Below are 26,045 nucleotides of genomic sequence, written 5' to 3'. Positions count from 1 at the left end.
CACAAGGAGTGAGAAGAAGTGGGAGTGTATTCAGGAGCTAGGTGGGCAGCCCAGAGGCCCAGCCTGGTCCTCCACAAAGTGCTGCCTGAAGCAGGGACTGGCTTCCATGCCTACCCACTGCTGCACCACGGCCCACTCAGAGAGCTTGGGGCTGTCACTCAGGGTCAGCCCTGGCCCCTTCACCTGGCCAGCTACCCATAGATGCTCAGCCACCTCCCCCACTGCCCCCCTCCGGGGCCCCCCATTTCTCACCTGGTCTGACTCCAGCAAGCACAGGCAGCGGGTGGTGGGTGAAAGCCATGCGCGGGGAGCTGCCCTGAGAGGAGAGGGCACTGCAGAAGTCCAGCTTTCCTGACTTCTTTAGAGAAGCCGGGCCTGGGGGGAGGAAGCAGCAACACAGGGCAGGTTTAGCTGGGCTGGGGTAGGCGCGGGGAAGGCGGGAAGCCAGCAGCTCGCTCCTTCTCTCCTCAGCCCCTCCCTGCCGCCCCTTCCTCCACCTCCATGTTCCCTCCTGCTGCTCCTTGCCCAGTCCTAGGCCTCGTTCTAGGCCTGATTCCGAGGCCCTGTGTGTAGGCCAGCCAGGGGGTACTTCTGACCAGAGAGGAAAACGAGGCCCCCGAGTAATGTGGGGTGGTGTGCACCAGGCAGGGGGTGAGCAAGGGGCCCAACCTGTGCCCTGGCAAGCAGGTAATGGAAAGAAAGGTGGGATACAGAACGAATACCTGGAAAGGAGTGCAGGAGGAACCCTAGGGCACCAGCTTGAGAGCCGGGAAGGGGTGAGTTTGGGAGGGACAGGCTGGTGTCTATGCTATGGTGCCCTGGGCCACCGGAGGTTCTGGTGGGAAGAAGCCAGGGCTCCATCTAGGGAAGGGAACACACAGCCATGTACCCTCAGGAGGGACACAATGCCCAACGAGAGAGCAGGGACCTAGAAAATCCTCAGGCTGCTCAGGCCTACCTGGGCCCTGGAGATAGAGCCAGAGGGTAGAGGACTCCCCCAGCCAGGGGACCCAGAAGCTCAGCTACCATAGGATGGGTAATTTCAGGGATCTGTCCTGCTCCTGGTGCCAGAGGTGTGGGTGGCATTCAGCATGAAACAAGGGCACAGAGACCTTGTTTGAGGTCTGTCTTTAGAAAGTCATCTCTGCCCAGTGGCCATGGCATCCAAATGACAAAGCAGGGCCCTGGTGGACCAGGTTCTTCTGGAAAGATCATCTCCCATCTTAGGCTGAGCTTTAAGGTTGTGCCCAGGCTGGGAGGGATAAGATAGAGTCAGGGCAGACCTCTAGAGCTGCCATCCTCCCAGGACAAATTGCATCAGTTTGGATGAGGGGTGGAGGGGCGGCAGAACAGAGAAATAAGAGCTATCTTAACTGCAGAGGGAAGGGGTGGGGGAAGGGCCAACTCCCAGACGCCAGCAGAGGTGTTATCTGGCGGCAGCTGTGTGCCACCTGATAGCTGGCATGGTGGGGTGGGGGAGCATCCTACCAGCTGTGCACAGCTGTCCCTACGGCCGCATGGTGCCTCCCCAGCTGTTCCCTGTCCTGCAGCTGGGATACTTAATTGGCGATTTGTCACAGCCTAGGGGAACAACACACAGTGGGGTAGGGGGAAAAGGGAGCCAGGGGGTGCTGCAGGAGGATGTTGGGGGGCCGTGCATGGCAGGACTGCCAGAAGGAGCAGAAATGCAGAAATGGCAGGCACAAATGCAGACAGCCAAGAAAGGAGAGAGCAGGAGCCAGGAAGAGGGGGGCTCCTCAGGAACTAGGTCTGGGCAGAGGAGCCCAGGAGCCCTTGCCTCAGGAGCCAGCTAAAGACACAGCCCTCTATGCACCACATGGGCAGTCCTTGCAAAAGGGGTCATCTACTGAGGCCCTGGCCAGGGACCCACGATGTAGCCCAAGAGTCTCCCGGGCCTTCTCAACTCCTCTCTCCGCCTCTCAAGGCTCCTCAGGGAAGCATGAGGCACATGCTGGCCCAAGTCCCTGCCTGCCACAAGAAGACCCTGGGAGAGACCCGAGAATCACACGCGGAAGCCGTCTCACAGAGGCCAGCCTCCACTGGCGGTCTAGAGGGTCTCTGGCCTACTCCCTCAGCCCGAGGCCTGGATGCAAACCCTCCTTTCCTCCCAGGAGGAGGAGAAGCTGCCACAGTTTGCATTCATTCTGGGGCAGCAGAAAAGCAGGAGTGCCTCCCAGCCCCACCCTGCTCCATCCCAGCCTCTGCCTGCACACTTGGTCCTTCTCAGTAGGGGAATATCTGGAAAACATCAGACTCAGTGCCATCAGGTCAGACCCTCATCTTCTAGAGGAGGAGAATGAAGCCCAGGGCCCAGACCTGTCCAGAGCAGATGTGCCCTATGCACAGTCCACACTCATGGGTCTGCACTCCCAGGCCCTGTCACACCCACAGTGAGGATACACACAGACTGTACCACTGGCACATCAGTGGGGGGCTCCTGAAGCCAGCCTCCTCACACACATGTGCTCATGCACATGCACACACACACGCACGTGTTGCTCTCTTCCAGAGCCCTCTCCAGGTCTATCCGCACTTTTAGTCAAGAATGGAGGTGAAGAGGGTTGGGTTCAACAGGAAGAGGATCCCTAGAAGGGACTGGGAAGAGTCGAGCTGGCATCCTCCGGATTCTCTCCCTTTTGTTGACTTCACTGTCTGGTCTCAAAAGGACTCTGCTCATTCTTCACTAGACTCTGAGTCTCTCTCTGTAAAGCTGGGCCCTGAGTGGTTCTCATCTGGGAGGATGCTGTCTCACTAGGGGACGTTTGACAATGTTTGGAGGTATTTTGGGTCATCAAAACTGCGGGTGGGTGTTTTGCTGCTGGCATCTTATGTGTGGAGGCCAGGGATGCTGCTAACCCCCCTGCCGTGCATAGAATAATCCCCACTACAGAGAATGATGAGCCCCCAAATGTCATTAGTGCCTAGGGTGAGAAACTGCTTTAAACCATGAGGCCCACAGGGTGGGGCAACCTCTCTAGAGAAATACCAGGAGGGGCTGCGGCCACCCCACCATGGGGCACCAGAGACTTGGCAGCCCCTCTGCTTCCCACTGGTACACCATGGTCTCTGCTGCTGACTCTGACAGCACCCTTCCTCGCATCCACTCCCTTCCTTCAGCCTGCTCTGCCCTCCCTGGAAGATCAGGAGGCAAGAAAATAGGTGGGTAATGTCTCCCGACATAGGGGGAACTGGTGAGAGGCTCACCAGGTAAACTGAGAGGGGACAAAAAGGCTCTGGGTTACTCTTGCTCTGGGTCAGGACCCCTGCACCCATACCTGCATCCACATCATTGGGCCACCCGCTGGACTGGCTGCTACCAGCTGCTGGGGAACGGCCTGTCCCAGGATAGAACACATCATCGACGGGGCTCTCCATCTCGCTGTCATCGATGGACTTGGGGCGCTTGGTGGTGCTGGGGAAGGAAGAAAGGGTCAGATGGGCCAAGGATGGGCCGAGGCTCCAGGGAGTGTTCAAGTTTCCAGGTCAAACAACTGTGCACAGATGGCCCTCTGGGTGGGGAGTGATGCCAGCCGACAGCAGCACTTCTGGGCACTCACTGCACTGCATGCTCAACCCCAGGAACAGCCCTAGGCCCTCAAGCCACCAGCTCCAAGCCTGCTCCTCTTCCTTAAGCCCCTTCCCAATCTGTGATGCCACGGTCCTCCAAGCTGCCCACATCAGAGTAGTGAGCAAAACCCTCAGCTGCCTCCTGTATCCCACCCATGATTTCCCAGCAGCCCCCAGGGCTAGGGTGAGGTAAATGAGGTACTCGAAGGGACAAAAACGTCAGGGGGACAAAAACGACACAAAACTCAGTCAATATAAAGAAAATAGTCCAATATTTTAAAAATATCAAAATGAATGCCGAAAATCTCACAATTAATATAAACACCCATGTTTTAAAAAAAGACAGGGTGGACCCTGCCCAGCATGACTTGACCTGGCCAGAACCCACATCTCCACCTCCCGAGCATCTCCCTCCCTCTCCATGCCACCTCTACCCCTCTAGGCCGTCCCCCACACCAGCCTTCCAATGGCTTCCTAACTGGCGATCAGTCCTGCCCACACACACTGCTGCTGGAGAGAGCTTTCTGGAACACATACCCTCAGCATCCCCTGCTTAAAACCCCTCAGGGGTCCTCACTACCCAAGGATGAAGTCTAAATGCTTTCTTCTGGCCTCCAAAGCCCTCTGCAGGGTGGTCCCGCCAGCCTATGCAGGCTGGACTGGGACAGAGGCTGCCCTCCTCTCCTGAAACATTTTCCCCATACTCCCACCTGCCTCCTGTGTGTCTGGGCTCAAATGTCACCTCCCCAAGGCAGAGACTTTCTCAGACTCCCACTTCCAGGCAGAGCCATGCCTTGTGCGAATTTGTATCCCCAGGGCTAGGTGCTGCATGACAGCACAAAGCAGGAGCTCAGTGGGTGACTGCTACTGGTGGACTCTAAAGTGTTAGAGCCAGTGCCCTCAATGAAAGGTGATATTCTGAAGCACCCCAGCCTCAGTGACACAGCTGCCTATAGCCACCTGGGATAGCCCTGGCCCTGCGGGGAGTGGAGAGAAGGTGGGAAAGCAGGGCCACTGGGCTCACCTGGTGGAAGGAGGGGAGGTGATGGACCGCCGTCCCAGGGTCACCTGGTTGATGTTATAGTAGCTGGGACTCTCCAGGTCCGCCAGCGAGAAGTTGGGCCCTGATGCTGTCGCAACAGGAGCTAGGAAGAATGAGAGGATGATGAGGTTTGGAGGTCAGGGGAGGCCTGATGGGGTCTGTTTCATTGTCATGAATGGTTTCTCAGAAGCCCAGGGTGAGTTTACTATGGGGCCAGGAGATAGGAGAAAGTGGGCCATCTGGGCTGCTGAGGAACCTCCTCCCAGCTAGGGGTCACAGGGGAAGAGACTTTGGTTGTGACTTTTTTTTCCTCCAAAGCAATGGACACCAGAGACAGGGCTCTCTGGAAGACTCTACTGTACCCAGCCCAGCACCAACAGGGCCAATAGTGTCCCAGAAACCGTCTGTCCCCATCCACCTCCCCTAAGACTTCATTAGGAGGACATCCCATGAGGTCCCACCTCCTCACTTTCAATCCCCATCCCTGGCCTGGAAGGAAGGACTCACTTACTCTGCGATACTCTCACCAGCTCCGTCACATTCCAGACCCCGGATGTCACAAAACAGTCCTGGAAACTTAAGTGCCCTAAAGAGGGGAAAGGATGAGTGAGTCAAGACAAGGCCAGAAGGGGGCTTCCTGCCTGTTTGCAAAGGCCTTCCCCACTGCTGACTCTCCCTCCCAAGTCCCGTTTCCAGATCCAGGCTGGCCCTCAGGTCTACACCAAAGAGGGGGGGGGCATGCTCTAGGTATGCCCCTGTCCCCTCAGTACAGCAAGCTAAGCTCAGTCAAGGGACAGTTGAGCCAGTGCCCTCAATGAGAGGTGACATTCTGAAGCACCCCAGCCTCAGTGGCACAGCTGCCTATAGCCACCTGTGAGGAAGAAATGATGGTGGCCAGGGCAGCCAGGGTGGGGGAAGGAAGTAGAGGGGCATGGAGGACAAGGGCGGTTGGGCAGGTGGGGAGCACTGACCGTTGGGCAGTGGTTTGATGTCCGCATCTCCTTGCTGGTTTGAACTATCTGATTGTCCGGATTCTGCAAGAGACACAAAGGGGAGGATGTGTCAAGAGCAAAGTTCCCCATAAGCACCAGCCAAGTAGCGACCCCTCCAGCCTGGTGCAAGAGTAGGGAAGGCCCACCCCGGCCACAGAAACCTTCACTCCACCCTCTCCCCAAACCAGCCCGGGAGGCTCAGGGAGACCCAAAGCGGGGAAAGAAAGACAGGCTCATGCCCAGTCAGGTTTCTCAGCCTTGTTTGGGCCGGATTGCTCTCTGTAGTGGGAACCATCCTGTGCACTGTAGGGTATCTAGGCAGCATCCCTGGCCTCTACCCACTAGATGACAGCAGCACCCCAGCTGTGACAACCCAAACTCTCTTAAGACATTGTCCACTGCCCTGAGGGGTAAAGTCACCCTCAGGCAAGAAGCACTGGCCACAAGAGTCAAGAGCAAGGAGGGGGTCCCAGGAGAGAAGCCAGAGACCATCTCTCTCCACAGTGGGGATGAACCCAAGGGTCCCCCATCCCCCACCAGCCCCAGCTCCCAGAGGATCATCCCCTTCCCTTACTTGGTTAATTGAAGCCATTCCTGTCTGCCTGCGCCTCCCCCACCTCACCTTTATGCTCACAGGCAGTGCCTGGCAACCCAGAGGGGGGAGGTTTGCCCTGACGCTGTCGCCCGCTCTGTGCCAGCCTGTCTGGGCTGTCTCATGCCCTGGTGCCACAGCTGCTCAGAGGGAGCCCCGAGACAAGGGCTCATTGTACAGTGGGAGCTCACAGAGGGCTGGGGGCAGGGTGGAGTGTGTGTGTGAATATTTTGCTGAGCTTGGGAAAGCCCCCCACCCCCGTCCCCCGGTCCTCAAAGCTTTGTGTGCCAGGGGCACAACGGGGACCTCCAGAATGCCTGCTTGGGCACGACAGCTGGCGAGAGGGTGGCGGGGGGGGGCCAGGCAGGTTGTGGGGCAGGAAGAAGGCAGGCATTTGGTGAAGAATCAGCTGCTCACAGGGGGACCACATGGGGGTGGCATCTGAAAAACGTGCCTTGGTATTGGCCAGGGCTTTGCCTGACTTTACAGAGCATTCCTGCCTCCTGAGTCTTGCTACCACCCTGATTCAACTTGCTGGTCCCCACCATAAAGGAGGTTCCCAAAAGGTGACATCAGCCCAAGGACTGGGATGAGGGATCCCAGAACAGAGCTGGGTTCTGGGGCTGCAAGATGGGATGCAGCCCACCCAGGTGGCACCCCTGCTTACAGCGTGTGGGCCTCACCACGTCTTGGGCTGAAAGCACTGGCCACACTCCAGGCTGCTGCCTTCGCGTAACAGGTAAAAAAAGGGTGACTGTTTCAGGCCCCACTCCCCCTCCACCCTAACCCCACTTAACTTTGATTTTTTTTTAATTCTAAAAAATAAATCCTATTGTACTGAGTCAAGAAAAAGGAATTCTTTTTAATAGTGCTAAAAAGTGCTTTTAATATGGAAGGATATACTTCACCACCTCTGGTTTGGGGTGTAGCCTTCCATACCTCCCCTTTCCCTCACCCTTGGTAGTGTTTGGCAAAAGAGGTTCCCACTCTGGGCCATCTCTTTGTTAGTGGCACCCTCTACTCTGGAGGAAGCCCACCCATGTTCCCTGGGAGGGCAACCTCTCTGTGCCATAGCATGGTGTGAATGTGAACTTTCTTGACACTATCTCACTCTCTCACCTTGGCCCATGGCTGGCTTTCTGGGTCTGCTTTGAGCCCCAGCCAGTCCAGGAGTGGCAGCCAAGGGGCCTGTGAAGCAGACAGCTCGCCCCAGGCCCTCCTCAGACCCTGGTCCTGTGGCTGTTCTAAATCATGGCTTGGGAAGGGCACAGCCTCAGGACCCACTTGCACAGCTCAGAGAGGGGCACATGGTCCCGGCTCTGCTAACCAGGGGTCTCTGCTATGAACCCCACCCATCCTAGGACCAACCTGGTCCCCAATAACCCTCCAGACCTGGATCATTGGAATCGAGGGAATAAGGAGGAACCCTCAGTGTCCACCCCATTGGAGCGGCCCCAACCCACTATGAAAGGCCAAGTAGGGATGGCAAGTCATGTGCCCATGCACATGCACGTGTGGATGCGCATGCGCATACCCAGCCCAGGGACAGCCTAGAGGGAACCCGACAAAGAGATGGAGGTGGGCCAGCGACTGAGGCAGAGACAAATGGGGCTCCAGGAGAGCGCGACAGACAGGAAATCCTTCTAAACCAGGACGCATCCCTAAAACGTTATTGCTGTTATTACTATTAGCTCTGTGTAAAGAAGCAAGCGGGAGCGAGGATCCGGTGCGAGCGAGGCCCCTGCCACGCGCCTCCGGGCGCTGCTCCGGGCGCTGCTGGCAGCCATTTTAGACCTTGGCAGCCATCTTACGGCTGGCGGCCCCAGCCAGAGGCCCACAATGCCGCCACCACCGGCCCTTAACATGTTCAGCTCAGCTTCAGGACAAAAGGCAGAGACATGGGAAATCTGGACCCAGGCTCAGAGGCACAGGGGCAGCTGCAGCCAGGGCCCCACTGATCTGCTCAAGTGGTGTTCCTCTTCTCCCCTCTGACCAGCATAGTGAAAGGAGCAAGGAAGGCTGAGGCCAGGGGTGGGGGACACCGCAGCTCTACTTAAAGGAGGCTGAAGCCCTCACAGGCCATCTCTAGGCCCAGGGCCTTAACTAGTTCAGCAAGAGTAGACCCCTTCCCCGATAGGGCAGCAGGCCCCTCAGGATACCAGGGACGTGACGGGGGAAGGGCTCTGAGCACCTTGTCAGCTCAGGGATGCACCTTGGATAGATAGAGGAAGGAGGCTGGCAGGAACCAGCCAGTGGCTGCACAGCCCAGACAGGCCACTGGGTCCATGGTGGAAAGCCGTGGAGGAGGCAAGGAGACGTCCCATACCACACTAGATGTCCCACAGTGCTACGCGATATGGCCCAGCTTTCTTATGTGGTGGGCTCTTTGGGGAGCCTTGCCTTGAGGTCTGGGCCTGCTCTGGACAGCCCCCCGGCAACAGGAGCTACAGAGCATCCCCATGTCGTGACTGCCTTCCCTGTCTGGGCTCCCCAGGGGAGGGGGTAACCCTGGGATTCTGGATAGAAAGGAGGAAGGCCCCATTAGGACGCCCCCTCCACAGGCCCTGCCTCATGGCTGCTCTGCTTTTATCTGGCAGAATGGGGCTTATCAGAGCCACCAGCTGAACAAATACACAAATCCACAGTTAGTGAGAAAAACACTCTGCCTGAACTCTTTATCTCCTGTTCGCAGGCCCCGCACACTGCCCACTGCCAACAGCACAGGAGGGGACCTGACTGCAGCACAGCAGGGCTCTGTTCTCCACTCTGAAGGTGGAAGGCGGCCTCCCAGGCTCTGGCCAGGCCTCCCACTCAGTCTCCATGCCCTGTCTCTCTGCCACCCCCCTTCTTCCCTCCCCACCCCCCTTCTTCCCTCCTCACCCCTGAGCCTGGGGTGGCTCTCCCCTGGCAGTCCCTGCCAGGCAGGCGTGCATGAGTGAGCCCCTGCCCACACGGGAGCACCCTCCAGTGTCTGCTCTCTCACTGGGGACAATGGGCCAGCTGGTGGCCTGTGGGCCAGTGGCGGGGCAGGGACAGTGTTGGCTGGCACAACTCGGGCAGGTGCCGGGCTCCATCTTTTATCTTTTATCCTCTCTCGCCGGCCCACGCCCCCAAGGACTGTCTCTTGATTCTCCAGTCTTCTGGGGCCATGTCCCCTGCAGCTTTTCTGGCCTCAGGCTTCTCTCCAGCCTGCCTGCCAGCCAGTGGGGACATTAACTGCATACCCCCCCAAGTTCAGGGCCACCTAACCACCCTCCCAGTCTCTTCAGGGACTGTGGCTCCCAGCACTTCCTGGAGAGACTGGTCGGAGATGGGATAGAGTGGGTGCTGTTGCCTCGCCTCGCCCCACACCAACTCAGAGTTTTCCTCTATGCTAATGCAGGGAGCCAGAGAGTTCTTTCTGTGTTCTCAGCTGCTTCCCACTAGGCCCATCAAATGTAGCTGCCTAAAACCTGGGCCCAGCCACTGTGTCTGACAGGTGCCCTGGTCAGGCTGACATTCGAGGTCCCTGGTTTCTGGGCCAGGCTAGGGGAAGGTGAGTATCTCAGAGCCTACAGCTCATTCTCGATGTTGTTTGGGGCGGTCAGGCTGGCTTGTGTCACACAAACACCCAGCTCTGCTGGCCATCCTTCTCTGGGGTCCTGGGTTACTCATGAGATCTATGTCTCTGAGGGAGAGACTTCCCCTGCCCATGGTTCTGGTCACTTTGCAGGCTTCCAGAAGGGAGGGCTATGAAGGAATAGGCGCTAAGACTAGACTCTCTCTCCATATGGGCCCAAGTAGGCTCTGCTGAACAAGCCTCTGAAACGGGATTTGGCTCCAGGTTCTGGGGCCACTCTCTGTTCATTTGCACACCATGGGTTACTCCCCAGCATCAATGGCTTGTGGGCTGGAGGCCTCTGGCAGTGCCCAGACCGGAGCCAGGCTCAGCCAAGTGACCACTCTGGGTCCCTCTCTTCCTTGGGGGCCCCTCAGTATCCCCTGGAACAACCACAAAGTTCCCCTGCAAAATTGCCCTTCTCACACCAGTACCAGCTCCCCTTCTCAGCCCGTGGAACACGCCCCCACCTTACTTCTTTTATTCAGCTCTTTCCCTTTCCCCTTGGATCCCCATTTCTGGTTTTACTTCCCTGTCTTCCTTCGCTCCCCTCTCTCTGTCCTTCCTTTGCCTTCCCTCACCTCTTCAGCGCCCCTTACTCTTGCTTCTTCTGCTGTTTGCAGGCATATGTGCATGTGGTGTTTCCAAGAGAACTCTGCCTCTTCAGTAGAGCTCTGGAGGGGAAGCTCCAGCAGCCAGGGGGAGCCCGGGGTTGCATATAAACTCTGATTGATAGCATGTTTTTAATATATATATTTTTCCAGCTACAGATGGGGAGATAGTTATGGTTCCCACTAGGGTGAGGGAGGAATTCCTGCTTGCTATAGCCAACACTAGCCTCAGCTCCCACTCGAAACAAACTTGTGCTGTGAAAGGAGCCATGTATAATTTGCTGGCCAGCTGCCCCATGGACTTTGTCTAACAAATTTTATGGAGGCTGAGGGAAGTGCACAGATTCGGCCTTAGCCGAATCCACATATGCATACCCAGGCACGTGCATAACTTGGGTGCATATACTCATATGAACACGTGCACACGCACGCGCGTACACACACACACACACACACACACACACACACACGTGGAGGTGCCACCAGCTACTTCTCACTGTCAAGAATGGGTAGAGTGAGATGGTACATCTGGAGCCATCAGAGAGGAACCCCCTTCAACTTTGCAGGAACCACTGGCCTTTGGAAACTGGGGAGAATAGCCCTTGGGGTGTGCCTGCTCATCCCCTGGCCCTCTCAGGCCTGACATCCCAGCAGCAGGTGGGGTTATATTCTGTTCTGGGGGTACCCCTGGGCTGCTGCAACACCCCATCCTCTGAAGGGCTGATGTGATTCTGGGGTCAGTCACTGGCCCTCCCAGCACTGCACCGGCCTCCTACTTCTCTCCCCCTTCCTCTGAGATTCCGGAGTGTCCAGGGCACGGGAAACCCAATCTCAAGGGGAGCCAGAGGCCCCACCTGGAGCAATCAGAGCTGGAGAATGTAACTATTGTGCCTCCTGAAACCCAAGTCTCAGAATCTGAGACATCCTGAGGAGGGGAACGGTGGATAGATGGGGGGCTAGAGTAACGGGTCACAGAGGAGTTCTCCCTGTCTGAGCAAACAGGAGACTCAGGAGACCAAGGAAGTCCTTGAGAATGCAGGGCAGCCAGAGGGCAGATGGGGGGTGAGGCTTGGCCAGGGCCTGGGCTCACGGGGCTTCTAGGATCTTCCTCTCCTTGTCTCCATTCCTCGCCTTGCCCCACCAGCCCGCATGCATATGCACAGACACGTGCACACACACACACATGCACACAAACATGCTGGAGTCATCCTGAGTTGGCAGGTTTTTCCCTCCTGTCATCCCTAGAGTCTCACATGATTTAAAGCAGGAGCCTGAACAAGAAGCACAGCCCTCAAGCTGTGGGTGAGGGCAGGGATAAGGACAGGGAAACATGTTGCCCCTGTTATCGTCCTCTCCCCTTTCCTCATTCCCTCCCTGCTCATAGGTCCAAAGGGGCTTCCGCCTTTGACCTGAATGACCTTCTGGGAATGGGAGAGAGGACATGGCAGAAGGGATAAGTGACAGGGAAGAGGAAGAAACTGAGTCACACCCATATGTGGTCTAGGCCTGCCCTGGCTGCCCCTAGGGCCTAGGCTCAAGGTAAACCATTGTGGGGGGTAGGGAAGGCAAGAGATTAGGCCACAGGAACCTGGCAGATGAAGGGCCAGCATCTGGATGGGACATTTCCCTCCCCTCTCCATCCCATGACCCCAGGAAGAACTACTTTTTCCATTCCAACGCATCCTGGCCTCTATGGGTGCCCCTGGAGCAACGGCCAGGTCTGGCTACTGCAGGGCTCACAGCTCGACAGTGAGGCCTCAGGAAGCAAGGAGAAAGCAAGTCTATCAGCTCATCCCGTACCCAGGAGACCAGCAGAGCAGGCTCACATTTCATTTGAAAGCCTTAGGCCCCAGACGGTGTGGAGGTGAAGAAGGCCGGTCTCCTACAATCCTTGGTTGCCTCCACTCCCTAGGTGGAGAGGGACTCCTAGCCAGAAGCCTTTCAGCCACATAGCCCATCACTGCCTCCCTCATTTGATGAGAAAGGTATTCCTAAACTTACAGTTCTCCTCCAAGAAAACAAATAGAACTCCCACCTCCCTTTCATCCCCAGGAAGTAGCCCCGGAGCCCTCTAGGGAGTTCTTTTGGTATGAGTTGCTCAGCATTCTCTGCCTGTCTCTGGTTCATTAGCAGCCATCCCAGCCCAGGGAGAACACCTGCGGATGGGCCCAGGCATGGAGCGGTGGGAGAAGCCAGGAGGCACTGGGGAACTAATGCTCAGTTGCTCTTTCCCAAGGGATGACAGGTAGTGGCCAGCAAAGGAGAGAGGGGATATGCCCCTGGTGCAGAGCTGAGCACCTAGCAGGTAGACAAAGGCCCACCTGCCAATGGCCACTCCAGGCCCAGCCCAGCAGTTAATAAATAAGACCCCCCCCTACAGCCACAGCAGCAATGGGACATGCGAGTGGGCCTGCATGCGCCTCCTGTATCTGCCCATGGTAAGGTGACCCAGCACCAAACCTAGTGCTTCAGATACCTGTCTATAGAGGGGACAAGTGGACCCAGGGCATGCAGGCAACACCGTCTTAGAGGTTTCAGAGATACTTGGGGTAGGAATTCCATCAAAGCATAAGAAGTTGAAGACAACAGGCAAAGAAAAGGCAAAGAAGAAGGCAAAGAAAAGCATCTTGGGGAGATGAAGAAAGGCAGGAGCCATTGGTGTTGGTCTGCTTCACCTGTCTGCTGAGCTTGCCCTTGGCCTACCCAGGGAAGTGCCCTTGGTCTGGAGCCTGTGTGCACTGAAGGGGCACAACATGGCGTTCTACCACTGTTGATATCCAATCCTGGATGAGCTGGCCTTGCCCCAGCACAGAGGGGCCAAAGAGGGCACACTGAAGTGGAGGGTAGAAGGAAGGAGGAGGTGGGTGGCCAGCAATGGCGTACCAGTGCTCCCCCTGAATTCACATCCGTACTCCAGAACCTACTAGCCCGTTACTTTCGCCAAGTTATGAACTGTTTCCTCATCTGTAAAAGGGTGATAACACCTACCATTAGCATTCCTGCATGAGGAATAAATGAGAAAATATGTATAATAAGATGCTTAGCTCAGGGCCTGGCTTATAGTTGGGGCTACATAAATGTTGGCTGTCCTTCCACCTGGATTACTATTTCCCTTCGTCTCTATTTGCTGAAAGCTTATTCTTCCTTCTCAGCTCTGTTCAAATGCCACCTCCCACCCTGGTGGGAAAGCTGTGGCTGACCCTCAGCACCCCTCCCCAGGAGCTCATGCGCTTGATGACATGGTGAGTATGTCCTAGATTGCAGTTTTTGGTGTCTTGCCCCAGAGACCACTGCCAGTGAGCAGAGGGGCTCCCTCGGGGCCTGGCCCAATACCATCTACAAAGAGCCACAGTGATGTTTCTCTGCAAATATAATGGCAGAACCTGGGCAGACACCTGTACAGGCATATCCCTCGCCACATCGTTGTGCAGTGGCCATCCAGTGGTCTCAAGATGGTCACCATACTAGAAGTGGGGGTGGGGAAGAGAGGGCTAACAGGGAACAGGGAGGACAGAGCTTGTCCCCCCAGACTCTGGGAGTGCTAGGCCCAAGGCCTATCCAGCCCAGCCCAGCCTTGGAATACAGAGAGCTCAGAAAACCAGGAGCATGGCCGCAGGCCCATGAGCAGCCAGGCCAGACGCCTCTCCTGGCAGTGCTGGCTAGTGCCACGACTCAGCCGGCAGCTGGAGCCAGCATTTCTGAGAGGGCCTGGGGCCAAGAGTCATGTGATGGTGGGGTCCAGGCAAGCATCCCCCAGCCCCTGAAGTTTTGTCCCCTCCCCAACCTGATGAAGAAAAACTGACAGTGGAAAATGCCTTCAATACCCTGTATGCCAAGAAAAGACAGGGGCCCTGGGAGGGGGTGTCCCATCCCAGGGAGGGGCCTGCAGAGCCGCTCTTCCACCTCCACCTGCTTCCTCTATTTCCAGCACTGCCCTTTCTGGCCCTTTGAGCTGCCCAGGACAGGACAGGCTGGCCAGACAATCAACCCCACCCCCAGCTGTTCTTAGGGCTATTAATAGTGTCCCCAACCTCCCAGGGCTGGGCATCACCCTCCCGCTACCCCCAAATACACTTGCCCTTGGTCTAATTATTCATAAAGGGACAGAGTCCTCCAGACTCTAATGCCAACCTGGTATGAGAAGCAGGAAGCAGAGGCTCTGTAGGCCACTCAAGGGATGTGCCTGGGACAAGCAGGAGTCTGGAGAAGGAATGAGAGAAGGCAGGAAGCCCCAGAGCCAGGGAGCAACCAAAAGACAAAACTAAAACTAAAAAAGAGAGAGGGAAAAAAGGAGGAGCCACAAATAGAGAATCAGGGCCAAAGTGAAGAAAGAAGACTGTGGCAAAAAGAATCAGAGAAGTACAGTATAAGGTTCTGAGAGAGGCAGGGAAAGAGGGCAAAGACAAAAAGAGAGAGCAGAGAGGAACTGATTCCTTTAGGAGAAAAAAAACAGAAAAACTTTCCTAGAAATCCTCAGGAGTGGCTTTGCGTGCACAACTGCTGGGCTGCATGCAGCTCCTAGCATCTGTCTGGTGGGCACTCAGCAGAGTGAGGAGCTGGGGAGATCCCAGGACAAGGAGCCACTACTCACCCCCCTATGAATGCTTCTGAGCAAAGGAGGGAAGGAAGAGGGAGAGGAGTAGGCTCAGAGAAGAAACAACTGGCCAAGAAAAGGAATGTGGAAGAAGGCTGAATCCCTACAGAGCAGGAGATTCAGTTTAGCCCAGGGCAGGGGAAGGTCCCTAAGCTCTTTGCCTATTTGCCTGAGGAAATCATAAGGGACAGAGGATCGGCAGGGATGGGGGAACTTTAGCCTCCCCCACCACCTCTCTCTGCCCCCTGCTCTCTTTCTGGCCTTGCTCTTGCCTCTCTCCACTGTTCCCTTTCCTTGGAAGAATTCATCCAGGAAACCTCATGGTATTATATTAGAACCCACCTACTTTGGCTGGGCTTGGTGGCTCACACCTGTAATCCCAGCACTTTGGGAGGCTGAGGTGGGTGTGGATCATGAGGTCAAGAGACCGAGACCATCTTGGCCAACATGGTGAAACCCCGTCTCTACTAAAAATACAAAAATTAGCCAGGTGTAGTCGGCACCTGCAGTCCCAGCTACCCGGGAGGCGGAGGATGCAGTGAGCCAAGACCGCACCACTGCACTGCACTACAGCCGGGCGACAGAGTGAGACTCCGTCCAAAAAAAAAAAAAAAAAAAAAGAACCCACCTACTTCAGTTCACCCTGTGGGGAAGTGGGAGTTAAGCCCTAGCCACCTGCCTCCCCTCCTCAGGTGCTAAGTTCCTCAACCCCTAAGGGAAAGCACTCAATACCCAGGCTGGTGACTCCAAAGGAGCCTCTTCCACCTAGGTACTTGCTTTGGTACAGTGGAGACTGACCCTGGCTCATAGACAAACAACAAACACAAATGCCCATCATAATCAGATATTTAAGTGGAGCCCTTCTCCCACTTGGAGGCTGGAAGCTAAATAGCCTCAACAGGCTTCCTCCAAATCTCACCTACACAGGGAACCTCTGGCTGGTCCACGGCTGGGGAAGTGGGAGACTAGCTCTGGAGAGCATAAGAGCCCCAGAAACCTGGCCACCAGGCCACCAAGGCCAGGAGGTCCTGACCAGGAGCACCCCACTAGACCATCAGCCCCTTGAGGACAAAGCCTCTCTGTTGGTTTTGTCGGCTGCTACATCCCCCACATCTCAAAGCACAGCTGCAGTGGATAAGGCTCTGAAGAGACCCTTCTAGATTCTTCTTCCAACCATGGCTACACTGACCACTGGAACAGAGGCACCTTCTGCCTCCTGAAGAAAGAACAGCTTTCTTGCAGCCCAACCACTGACACTCATGTCCAGCAAATTAATGTGGAAACCCTGATACCACTAACCCTCCTGCAAAGCTGAGCTAGTTCCAGACACAGGACTGGAAACACTTGTGCCACACTCAAGGACTGGAATGACCAGAGGAAGTAACTGGAGCCTCACTGAGAACAGCACAGCAGGGGAAGGCAGTGGAGCACTCTCTCGCAGGCCTGCTCCTCTCCTTGCCCTGGAGACCCTAAGACAGCCACTGTCCAGAGCTGTCCAAAGGAAGCATGAAGAATCTAGACATTTGACTACAAATTTCTAACTTGGAGCCCTGATAGCCTGGGCAGGGCTGGGCTGAATGGAAGGCACTGAGTGCTGCATGGAACCCTGGGTTTGGAATCAGAAGCCTAGGCTCCAAATCCTAGACTTGCTATTAGAACTCCAGGGTGTCTCTCCTGCTTCTTGGTGCAACACAACCATGACCTGCTCAGCACCATGAGATGTGAATGGGGATTTTTACAGAATTTTTTTCTTTTAACAGATTTTCACTTTTAGTTTTATATACATAAAGTACCAAGCTTGCATGAGGACAGCAAAGGCTGCTGAAGGGACAAAGTGACATTGATCCTCCAGCTGGCAGGTGCCAAATTCCTCATTCATAACTCCCTGAAGGACCAAAAACAGGCTTTCTCCAGGCTGCCGGGCCAGAGGGATTAGGGAACAGCGTGGCTCAGGGAGTGAAGCGCTGCACACCTGGACGCCGTAGCTAGGTGGCGCAGCGAGTTAACACTAGCTGCCCTCGGAGGGCTGTGGCGGGGCATGGCCTGCGACTGGCCCAGAGCTCTAGGGGATGTGGTTCCCTCTGCATATCCTGGGGGGGCCCAAGAGGAAGCAGAAGAACACACTTAGGCCCAGGCCACTCGAACCCTGGGCTATGCACCAAGGAAGGAGCTACCCGTGGCAGCGGCTCCTGTTGCTGTCACTGCCAAGCACATCCTGTGATGTGATGTGAGGACTGAGTTTCCCGTTTGAATTGATAAGGAACAGCTTGCGGTGCGGAGGGAAAGGGGACCACGAAATGGGTGGGCGAACAGGAGATGGAGGACCTGCCCGGTGCATAGCTTGGTTGAGGGGTATCCAGTGAGCCCAGTCCAACCCTGTGTGGCTGCCGCTCTGAGTCCTGCCTGCTTCCTTCAGGATCCAGCTGCCTTCTATTTGGGGGAATCTGAGGCCATGTGACCCCAGAAGTATCCTTTTTTTTTTTTTTGCAGAGTTTCACTCTGTATCCAGGCTGGAGTGTAGTGGCCCGATCTTGGCTCACTGCAACCTTCGCCTCCCAGGTTGAAGCAATTCTCCTGCCTCAGCCTCCCGAGTAGCTGGGACTAGAGGCACACACCACTACGGCCAGCTAATTTTTGTATTTTTAGTAGAGGTGGGGTTTCACCGTGTTGGCAAGGATGATCTCAATCTCTTGACCTCGTGATCCACCCGCCTTGGCCTCCCAAAGTGCTGGGAGTACAGGCATGAGCCACCTTGCCTGGTGGCCCCAGGAGTATTCCTAACGCACCCAGGAAGCCCTCACCTTTGAGCAGTGCAGACTTGTCTATGCACTTGGTAAGCACTTGAGAAGGAAGATCTCTACCCCACCCCCATAAAAAGTAAAAAAATGAAGACTAAAAGTCAGGGATCAGGAACCAGAGAGAAATGGAGAAAAGTTAGGAAGAAAAAAAAAAACAACAACGCTCTCTGCAGTGGCGGCAGCAGCCGGGCAGGCACACCCTCCCGGGCGGGCGTGGAGAAAGGCCCCTTTGTTCCACTGGGAGGTTAGCCGAGGTGAGGCCTAACCCCCCCCACCCCCCTGACCCTGGGCAGTACAGATTGCTTCACAGGGTCCCGGGCTAGTCCTGGTTGCTTCCCTGGCCCCCTAGTCCTCAGGCCCCAGAGCAAAACAGTCTAGCTGGCTATGGGAGGACTGCTCCCTACCCTCATGCCTTGCCAAGCACCAAGGGTCACACATGTAGGGCTGGACTGGGCTCCTCCAATAGGTTCTTGGACACCTATACCATTAGCAGCTTGTCCAGGCTTCTCCTAAGCTATGGGTTTCAGGACAGATTCTGCACACAGCAGGCGCCCCACAAAATCATCGTCAAAGAGTGCAGCACAAGCTGGGAGCTGATGCCCCAGGAAGCAACGCTGGCTGGCCACGCCCCTCCCACCCACAGAGAGGCTCCGGGGCTCTCTCCTTCACCCGTTCCAGATACAAGCCCGTTCCAATGGCCTCAGGCTCTGAGCCAGGAATGGCCCATCTAGGACTTCCTCAGAGTGGGGGCTGGGCTCTGCAGTGGGTCCCTTGGAGAGGTGGGGCCTGAGCTCACCCTCTCTGTTCTCCAGGGAGCCGGCCAGAGAGGATCACCTGTCCCCAGTAAAGGGGAGCTGAGAACAGGCCCATCCCCACCCCCAGAGCCTGCCAAAGCAGAGGCTGAAGTGGAGGGAGGAAACAGAGGTTAAAAGCATCCCTCTTGGCAGGGTGTGGTGGCTCACACCTGTAATCCCAGCACTTTGGGAGGCCCAGGTGGGTGGATCATCTGAGGTCGGGAGTTTGAGACCACCTTGGCCAACATGGTGAAACCTCGTTTCTACTAAAAATACAAAATTAGCCAGGTGTAGTGGCTAATTTTTGTATTTTTCGTAGAGACAGGGTTTCACCATATTCCCAGACACTTGGGAGGCTGAGGCAGGAGAATCGCTTGAACCCAGGAGGCAGAGGTTTTAGGAGCCAAGGTCATGCCACTGTACTCCAGCCTGGGCAACAGAGTAAGATTCTGTCCCACCCCACCCCCGAAAAAAAGCATCCCCTTGCCCTGCAGCATCCCCATCCACTGGTACCACTCCCCTAACCATTAGGGCTCCTGGCCACTTCAGTAAGGTTCCCCAAAGCCCTCAGACCAGACTATTTCCACCTTGTAGTCAAAGCAGAGTGACTTACACTTGACCAAGAAGTGTGTCCACTTTCCAACCAGTGGCAGGCAACCTCCAGCTCCCACCCAAAGCATGGGCAGCAGAAAACCTAGAAGGAGGGATTTGCCTGGACTGTTCAGTTCCGAGAGTCCCCTGGCCTCACACTGGGGGAGTACCTCTTCCTCAGGAGCTAGCCTCCCCTTCCAGAATGCAAGTGAGAGAAGAGAGGAGGAATACATTGGGTATCCCCACCCTCCCCAGGCTGTATGCCTGAGGCTCTGGCCTGGGAAGTGAAAGAAGAGAGAGGAGGAAGGGGAGAGGGGACAGGCGCAGACCCAGCCACCTGCCCATAGGGAGCAGCAGCAGCTGGAATTACAGGGAGCCTGAACCATCAGCCCTTGAAACGGCTGCAAGAGGCTGCAGCTCAGATACACAATGTCCTGCCAAACCCCAGTCCTTTAATTCAATTAAGTATGGGACAGACTTCCCAGATTTGTCTATGTGTGAGTGCATGTGAAAATCCTGATGTGCTCAAATCCCGGGATCTGCGCTCTTGTGTGCATGTGCATGTGGATGTGTGAATCCTAATGGTGGAGGAGTACAATGAGAGAAGGCAAATGGGGATGGGGGATGGAGACAGAAGAAGGATGAGACGGTGGCTCAGGGGAGTAGTGGGGACCTAAATCTTCCCGGAGGGACAAACTCCAGACCAGAGTTCTCAACCCCTACACCCTGGGTATTGGGCTGTTTCATTTTATTTGGGTCTAACTTTTTGCTCAGACCTACCCCTTCCCACCTTGCCTGCATGGCCCCTAGAAGGAGGCTCAGCAGTGGTTTTATAAAGCTGGGTACATTTCACATGCTCTGCACTTCTCTCCCTGCAAGTATCTGGGCCCTGAGCTTTTCTTTTTTTCTTTTCTTTACTTTTTTTTTTTTTTTTTTTTTTTTTTTAGAAGGGGTTTTTCCCCGTCACCCAGGCTGGAATGCAGTGGTGCCATCATAGTTCGCTGCAGCCTCAAACTCCTGAGCTCAAGGATCCTCCCAGTTCTCCTAAAAAATTAGCCGGGGGTGGTAGCATGCACCTGTGGTCCCAGCTACTTGGAAGGCTGAGTAGCAGGGACCACAGGTGCATGCTGCCACCCTGGCTAATTATTTTTTTTTTTACTTTTAGTAGAGGCAAGTGCTTCCTATGTTGCCCAGGCTGGTCTCGAACTCTTGGTCTCAAACAACCCTCCAGCCTCCCTCAGCCTCCTAAAGTGCTGGCATTGATTACAGGTGTGAGCTCCTGTGCTCAGTGCAGGTCCTGAGCTTTGAAAGTCATGAGCCTCAGGTCATGCCTACTGAGGTCCAGTTGGAAGCCTGTGCTCTACATCATTGCAGGCAGGACCTACAGAAGAGGTGAGGACTTGCCTGGGGACAGGTCCCTGGAAAGGTACCCTGCTCTGCCCCTGGAGCCTGGCAGATGCCCCTGCAAAATCCCTCTTGCCATCCAACCACCCCTCCTGCTTGAAGGCTCCAGAGAAGCAGGAGCTGGGAGGGTCCCCACCTCACCCCAACTTAGGGCAACCCCTTCACCTGTTCCAAGGGTCACTTGTAGCTGTGCTGTCCTGGGGGTGGGGCCAGTTCCAGTTGCCTTTCTCCCCTTAGGCCCCTAGGAGCTTGCCTCTCTCCCCGGCCCTCCAGGATCCCTGAACAGCCCCCTTCTGGGAGCAGAGCCAAAAAGATGGGAGAAGGATGTTTATAAGCTGCTAAAAGGGAAAAGGAAAATGTGGGAGGTGGGGCAGAGAGGCCCAGGCTTCCAGGTAGCATAGACTGGGGCCCTGGTGTGGGGGGAAGGGAGGGAGGGAGGCAGGCTGCCTTTCCCGAGGAGTCCAACATCTGGCTAACTGGACAAAGAAGTGCCCCCTGCCCTGCCCAGCCCACCACAAGCAGACCTCAGTGTGCACACTCAGGGGTCTCTAGGCCCCATGCTGGCCTGCCAAATGACAGTTTCCTGACATTCTTATCCTGACCCACAGGACTCTGAGAAACTACTGGGTTTTCTTTTTACGTATTTATTTATTTTTAATAGCTTGTTTCCCTCTCCTCAGCCTGAGGAGGACAGGAGCAGAGAACCTGGGGAGCCAAGGCTGGGGCTGTGCCATCAGGAGCCGGCTTGGTGGGAGCGAAAGCGGGCTCTACAGCTCACAGGGCTCCCAGCACACAGCTAATGGGAGGCTGGCAGCGGCAAATTGTTGTTTACTTTTAATTAAGTAAACAATGTCGGCTTTCCGCCTCCTCCCCTGCCATCCCAGCCAGTAATTTGGGGGATGACAATGGGGTTGTTTCCTTCCTCCTGCCTTCTTCCCTCCCTCCAAGCACTCCTGCTTGCTCCCTGCTCTGCACAGGCACCGCCCTCAGAACTTGTCTTTGGTGGGGGAGGCTCCGCCCTGGAGGAGGGGAAGGTCCCACTGACCTGCCACGGGCTGGGTTCAGCAGGCTGTAGGTTCCACCTCACCAGGGATACCTCAGGTGAACCGTCAGGTTCACCTGAGGGTGGTAAGTGCAGCCTCGTCCAGAGACTCTCTAAGCACTGAAGGTGTGATTCATTCTCGTTTTTTTTGCTCCCTCCCCTCATATCCCTCCTCCCTAACCAACATCTCTAAAATCCAGAAAGTAACAGTCTCTGAGGGATGCGGCAGCAGGGAGACCACAGTCCCAGGTTGGGAAGGGATTCCCCAGGATCCAGAAAACAGCAGGTGGAACCTCCTGTTTCAGGTCAGGGCAAAGGCCACAGCCCCTGAGCCAGTGGGCTGCTGGGACGGTACCAGCTTTCCTTGGAAGCAGGGCTGGCTTCGTAACCTTGGCTTCCACTGTTGCTGTCTTGAAATTCTTAATTTTTGAACAAGGCGCCCTGAGTTTGCATTTTGCACTGGTCCCCACAAATTCTGGTGACCAGCTGGTTCTGCTCAGAGACCCAAGTAAGGAACAGAAAGAAGAATGTTAAGCTAAGACAGCTTTTCACCCCTGAATCCCCTGGCCTCGGGTGTAGGCACTGGGCTCCCTGAGTGGTGGAAGGGCAGGCAAAAGGGGCCCATCCCACCCCAGGGAGGCTGAATTTGAAATGAAGTATCTTGAAAGGCAGGACTCCACCCAGGATCTTTGTGAAAACAACGTGCTTCTAACACCCTTTAACAGGAAGAGTAAATGTCACTGGGTAGGTAGGCCCACCCTATGCAAGCCCACCTCACCAAGCCCCCTGCAGGCAGTGAGCACCTCATAAGTTCGGCAGAAGGGGAATCCCTCCCCTCTCCCTCCTCTACCTCCCAAGGATCAAACGGTGGGTCCGGAGCAAAGCCAAGCCCTCATGCTCCCCAGTGCCCTCCTCCCCTTAAGGGCGAAGAGACTCTCCCAGGTGTGTACGTTTGAGGTGGTGGTGGGGGGGATCAGGGAGCCTGAGTCGTGTGTGAAGCCAGCTCCTCCTACTGCCCGCCTGCTTCCCCAACTCTTTCCGAAGGGCGGGTACTGTGGTGGCAAAGTTGGCTGGGGCTGGATGCAATTTCAGCCGCAGAGCAGGGCTCCCTGGCTGGAAGCAATTTTCTCATTAGGACCCCAAGCCTGCTTGCTTGTTGCTTTTCAGCCCTCGCTCCTGCTCCTCTTCTGCGAAACCGCACCCCACAGGCCTCCCCACAGACCGCTCACACGCACAGGGAACCACACGTGTATTGAGAGGCGACTGTGGGGTCGCCCCCGAGGGGCTGGGTGTAAGGAGAAAGGTGCTGGCACAAAGACCCCAGCCATGGAGGCTCGAGGTGAGATGAGGACTCCTCACCCATGCTCCCACACCCAGCTGACCCCTCCTGGGCTGCCCTACACAGAGAGGGGATCCTAGACTCCAGGACCCAGAGGAGAGGCTGGGGAACCTGGAGCCAGCCGAGCCGAGGGCTGGCCTACGTGACACTCCCAAAAGAGACCCCCAAGCACTCAGCCCGTCCCCTTCTTCCTCAGCTGGGCCTGGGGCGAGCAGATGGGCTCTCAGGAGACAGACCCCCTCCCCCAGCCCTGAGGCAGCTCCAAGTGGAGGGTGGTCTTGGCTGAGGGAGGAGGAGAGCCGAGGCCCCGTGAGGGGCGGCTCCTCACTCCGCAGACACATGTGGTTGGACTTAAAAAGCTATTAGGGAGCAAGGCACTGGCGGGAGTGCGGCCGGCCCTCGAACCAGAGGCAGGGGGAGGGCAGATGCCGAGGCGGTGAGCTCAGCACTGCCCTCACTGGCGGGGGCCCCCCGGATGCAAGAAGGACTCGGGGGACCCTCACCCCACAGGAGAGTGGGGCAGGCCCTCGGGGAAGGGCAGGCAGGCTGCCAGGCCTGAGTCCAGGCACAGATTCTGGGAAGCTCAGCTATCTGAAGACTCTAGGCCTGTGATGGGGCCAACCTCTCAGTGGGAGGGAGAAGTGGGGGAGGGGAGGGTTGTGCCCGGGGCTTGGATAGGGCCCAGGAGGGCACAGACAGGTCCTGGGCTTTTCTCCAGCCTTCTTGGGGTGACAGCCGGCTGGAGGTCTCCTAAAGGGTGTGTGTGTTTGGTGAGGCTGGAAAGGGGGGATTATTAGAAGGCGGGGGCAGAGAGAGAAGGGAAAAGTGGGCCCCACCCATCACGAGGCCAGAAAGAACCGACGGAAAGTTCCCTAGAGCCGCCAGCTTGTAAAAAACTCCTTTTCTTTCCAAATTATGAACATTTTTTAACAAGGGGGGGAAGCCCCCCCCAGAGCAGTGATCTAGGACTTCATTAGGACCGTGTCTGCCACTGTGGCTGGTGACTGAGGGGTGTGCATCTGCTGACATATGAAAGTGTTCCCCAAAAGATGGGCCATCCCTCCTTCGACTCCCTACCCCAACCCCCCTCAGGTCTGCTATTTTCAGGGCTCTAGGCACCACCCTGTTTTGCCTAACCCAGGGAGGACCCACTGCTGTTACAGAGTGACATGGGTGCCAGGAGGGGCTGGGGGCACACACAGCAGGACCCTGGGACAGGCCACTTGTTAAGGACTCAGTTTCAACTCTTGGTGGAGTGGGACTCCCTGGGGTACTGGCCTCAGCACTCCCAGGAGTGGGCAATAGGTTTGGGGTCCCCCACAGGAGTTCAGGGAAACACCCCACCCAAGACTTTGGAGACTCTTCTGAGCTCCTAAGCTACTGCCCACCAAGCTCACCTCCAGCCCCCTAGGAGCCCAGGGAGCAGTGAATAAATGGGGAGCTCAGGTTACACACTGCCTGTTCCACTCTGAGGCAAGCAGGAGCTCTGTGTTTTGGAGACATTTAATCTGCCTGACAGCCCCAAGGGGTAGTTATTTTCCCCATCTTTACAGAACATAGAGGCTCAGCGAAACCCATGAAGGTCAGCTGGAGCTGGGATGGAGCTGAACCTCCACTTGTCCCCCAACCTCCACTAAAGGCCCAATGGCCAAGCTTCTGGGAGTCTCCCTTCTCTGTCCAGATCTGTCCACAGTTGAGATGGGAACTGGGGGAGGACCCTGGGCAGGGCAGGATAAGGGGACTGCTCTGAGCCACCAGGAGTCAGGCCGGGAAGCAGGCTGGGTGGGGGAGGAGCTGACCACGAAGCTGGGATCCGTGCTCAGGAAACACGCAAAGAATGCAGCTGGCAGCAGGCCAGCGGGCCAGGACCACAAAGAGGGCTTTGTTTTAGGAGGTGTCCAGGGAGTGGATGGACAGAATTGTAGAGGTGGGGGCAGCACCCCTTGAGGGTGGGACTGGGGGAGGGCAGTGATCCCTGCACTGTCCTCACACACCTCCCCCTCCTGTTTGTCCCCTGACACCTCAACCCTGGTAGTGGCAGCTTCTTCTATTAGGCCCTGGAATCCAGGGGAGGGCGCCCTTGGGGACAGGTTCTCCCTCTCCTCAGCTCCTGACCTTCTTCAGCTGGTGGGGGAATATGTCCCAAATCCACCCTCCTGAACTCCAAGAGTTCCTAGGTGCCCCACTGACACCCTTCTCTGCCTCTGTCTCTACATGCTGGCTCCAGGCTTTGGGAATGAGGATGGATGACGGGCTGGGGGGTAACAGGGGTGGGATGGTTAGTGGGTCTCTCTGACTTCAGGGGGACTGTCTGAGAGCACCAGAGTCACCCTGCTCCCCTAGTTATCCTTGCCTCCAAGAGCAAGGGAGGGAAGGCCTTAGAACATTTCCCCTCCCCTTCCCCCCTCTGCAGTTGCAGTTTCTCTGGCCCCTTCCTGGCATCTGGAAAAGTTTGGGAAACTTAAAAAAATTTTTTTTGGAGAGTTTGTCTATTGCTCCCCAGCCCTGTGAGAGAGCTACAGCCAAGAGGAAGAGGAAAAAGGGGTGGGTTGGTGTGAGTAGGGGACAAAGTCAAAGAGAGGCAAAGCACTCAGAAAGAGGGCAGCACCCAAGGGTGCTCTCTCAGCCAGCCTGACCCCCATCTTAAGTTTCCTGGACCTACAAGAAAGACCCCCACAAAACACTGTCAAACCTACTCAGCACACCAGGCCTTGCTGGAGCCCCACTCCCAATTCTGCTTAGCACCTTCTCTGGGCCATCACCTGCCAGACATGTGTGCACTCTGCAGGAGGGGCAGTCTGTGGCTATGGGGCCCCATGGAAAGAAGGGACGTCTTAAGGCTGGATGGTCAGAGGCATTATCAGCAGCTTCAAGTGGGGATGGAGGAGAAGGCAGGTTTCTATCTGGATTTCCACCTCCCTGTGAGCAGGACGATGGGAACATGGGAATACACAGACTCCTGGGGACTGGGGCTGCAGAACCCCAGCAGGACAGAAACTGTGATTAATGTCCCTGTCTCCATCATTCTCGCTCCCCTGGTTTGTGTGTGTGGATGGGTGC

General features: G+C 56.1%; 1 protein-coding gene across 12 annotated transcripts in view; it reads right to left on the bottom strand.

Moving 5' to 3' along the window:
• NFIX (nuclear factor I X) overlaps nucleotides 1–26,045 on the bottom strand; it is a 102,510-nt gene that overhangs the window by 19,729 nt on the left and 56,736 nt on the right. For 9 of the 12 annotated variants that reach the window (XM_032265728.1, XM_032265730.1, XM_032265735.1 and 6 more), the window contains 5 exons: nucleotides 5,602–5,664; nucleotides 5,142–5,216; nucleotides 4,613–4,733; nucleotides 3,297–3,433; nucleotides 253–375 (listed from right to left, as the gene is read on the bottom strand). In XM_032265728.1, the coding sequence (XP_032121619.1) occupies nucleotides 253–375; nucleotides 3,297–3,433; nucleotides 4,613–4,733; nucleotides 5,142–5,216; nucleotides 5,602–5,664 (519 nt within the window). The remainder of the gene's footprint in view (nucleotides 1–252; nucleotides 376–3,296; nucleotides 3,434–4,612; nucleotides 4,734–5,141; nucleotides 5,217–5,601; nucleotides 5,665–26,045) is intronic. The other 3 variants (XM_032265724.1, XM_032265736.1, XM_032265731.1) reach the window with 1 other exon arrangement.

Source organism: Sapajus apella, unplaced genomic scaffold (genome assembly GCF_009761245.1).
Source record: "Sapajus apella isolate SASKATOON/1434 unplaced genomic scaffold, GSC_monkey_1.0 scaffold152, whole genome shotgun sequence".
NCBI lineage: Eukaryota > Metazoa > Chordata > Mammalia > Primates > Cebidae > Sapajus > Sapajus apella.
The sequence above is the reverse complement of the archived record's forward strand: the minus strand, read 5'-3'. Positions and strand labels throughout refer to the sequence as shown.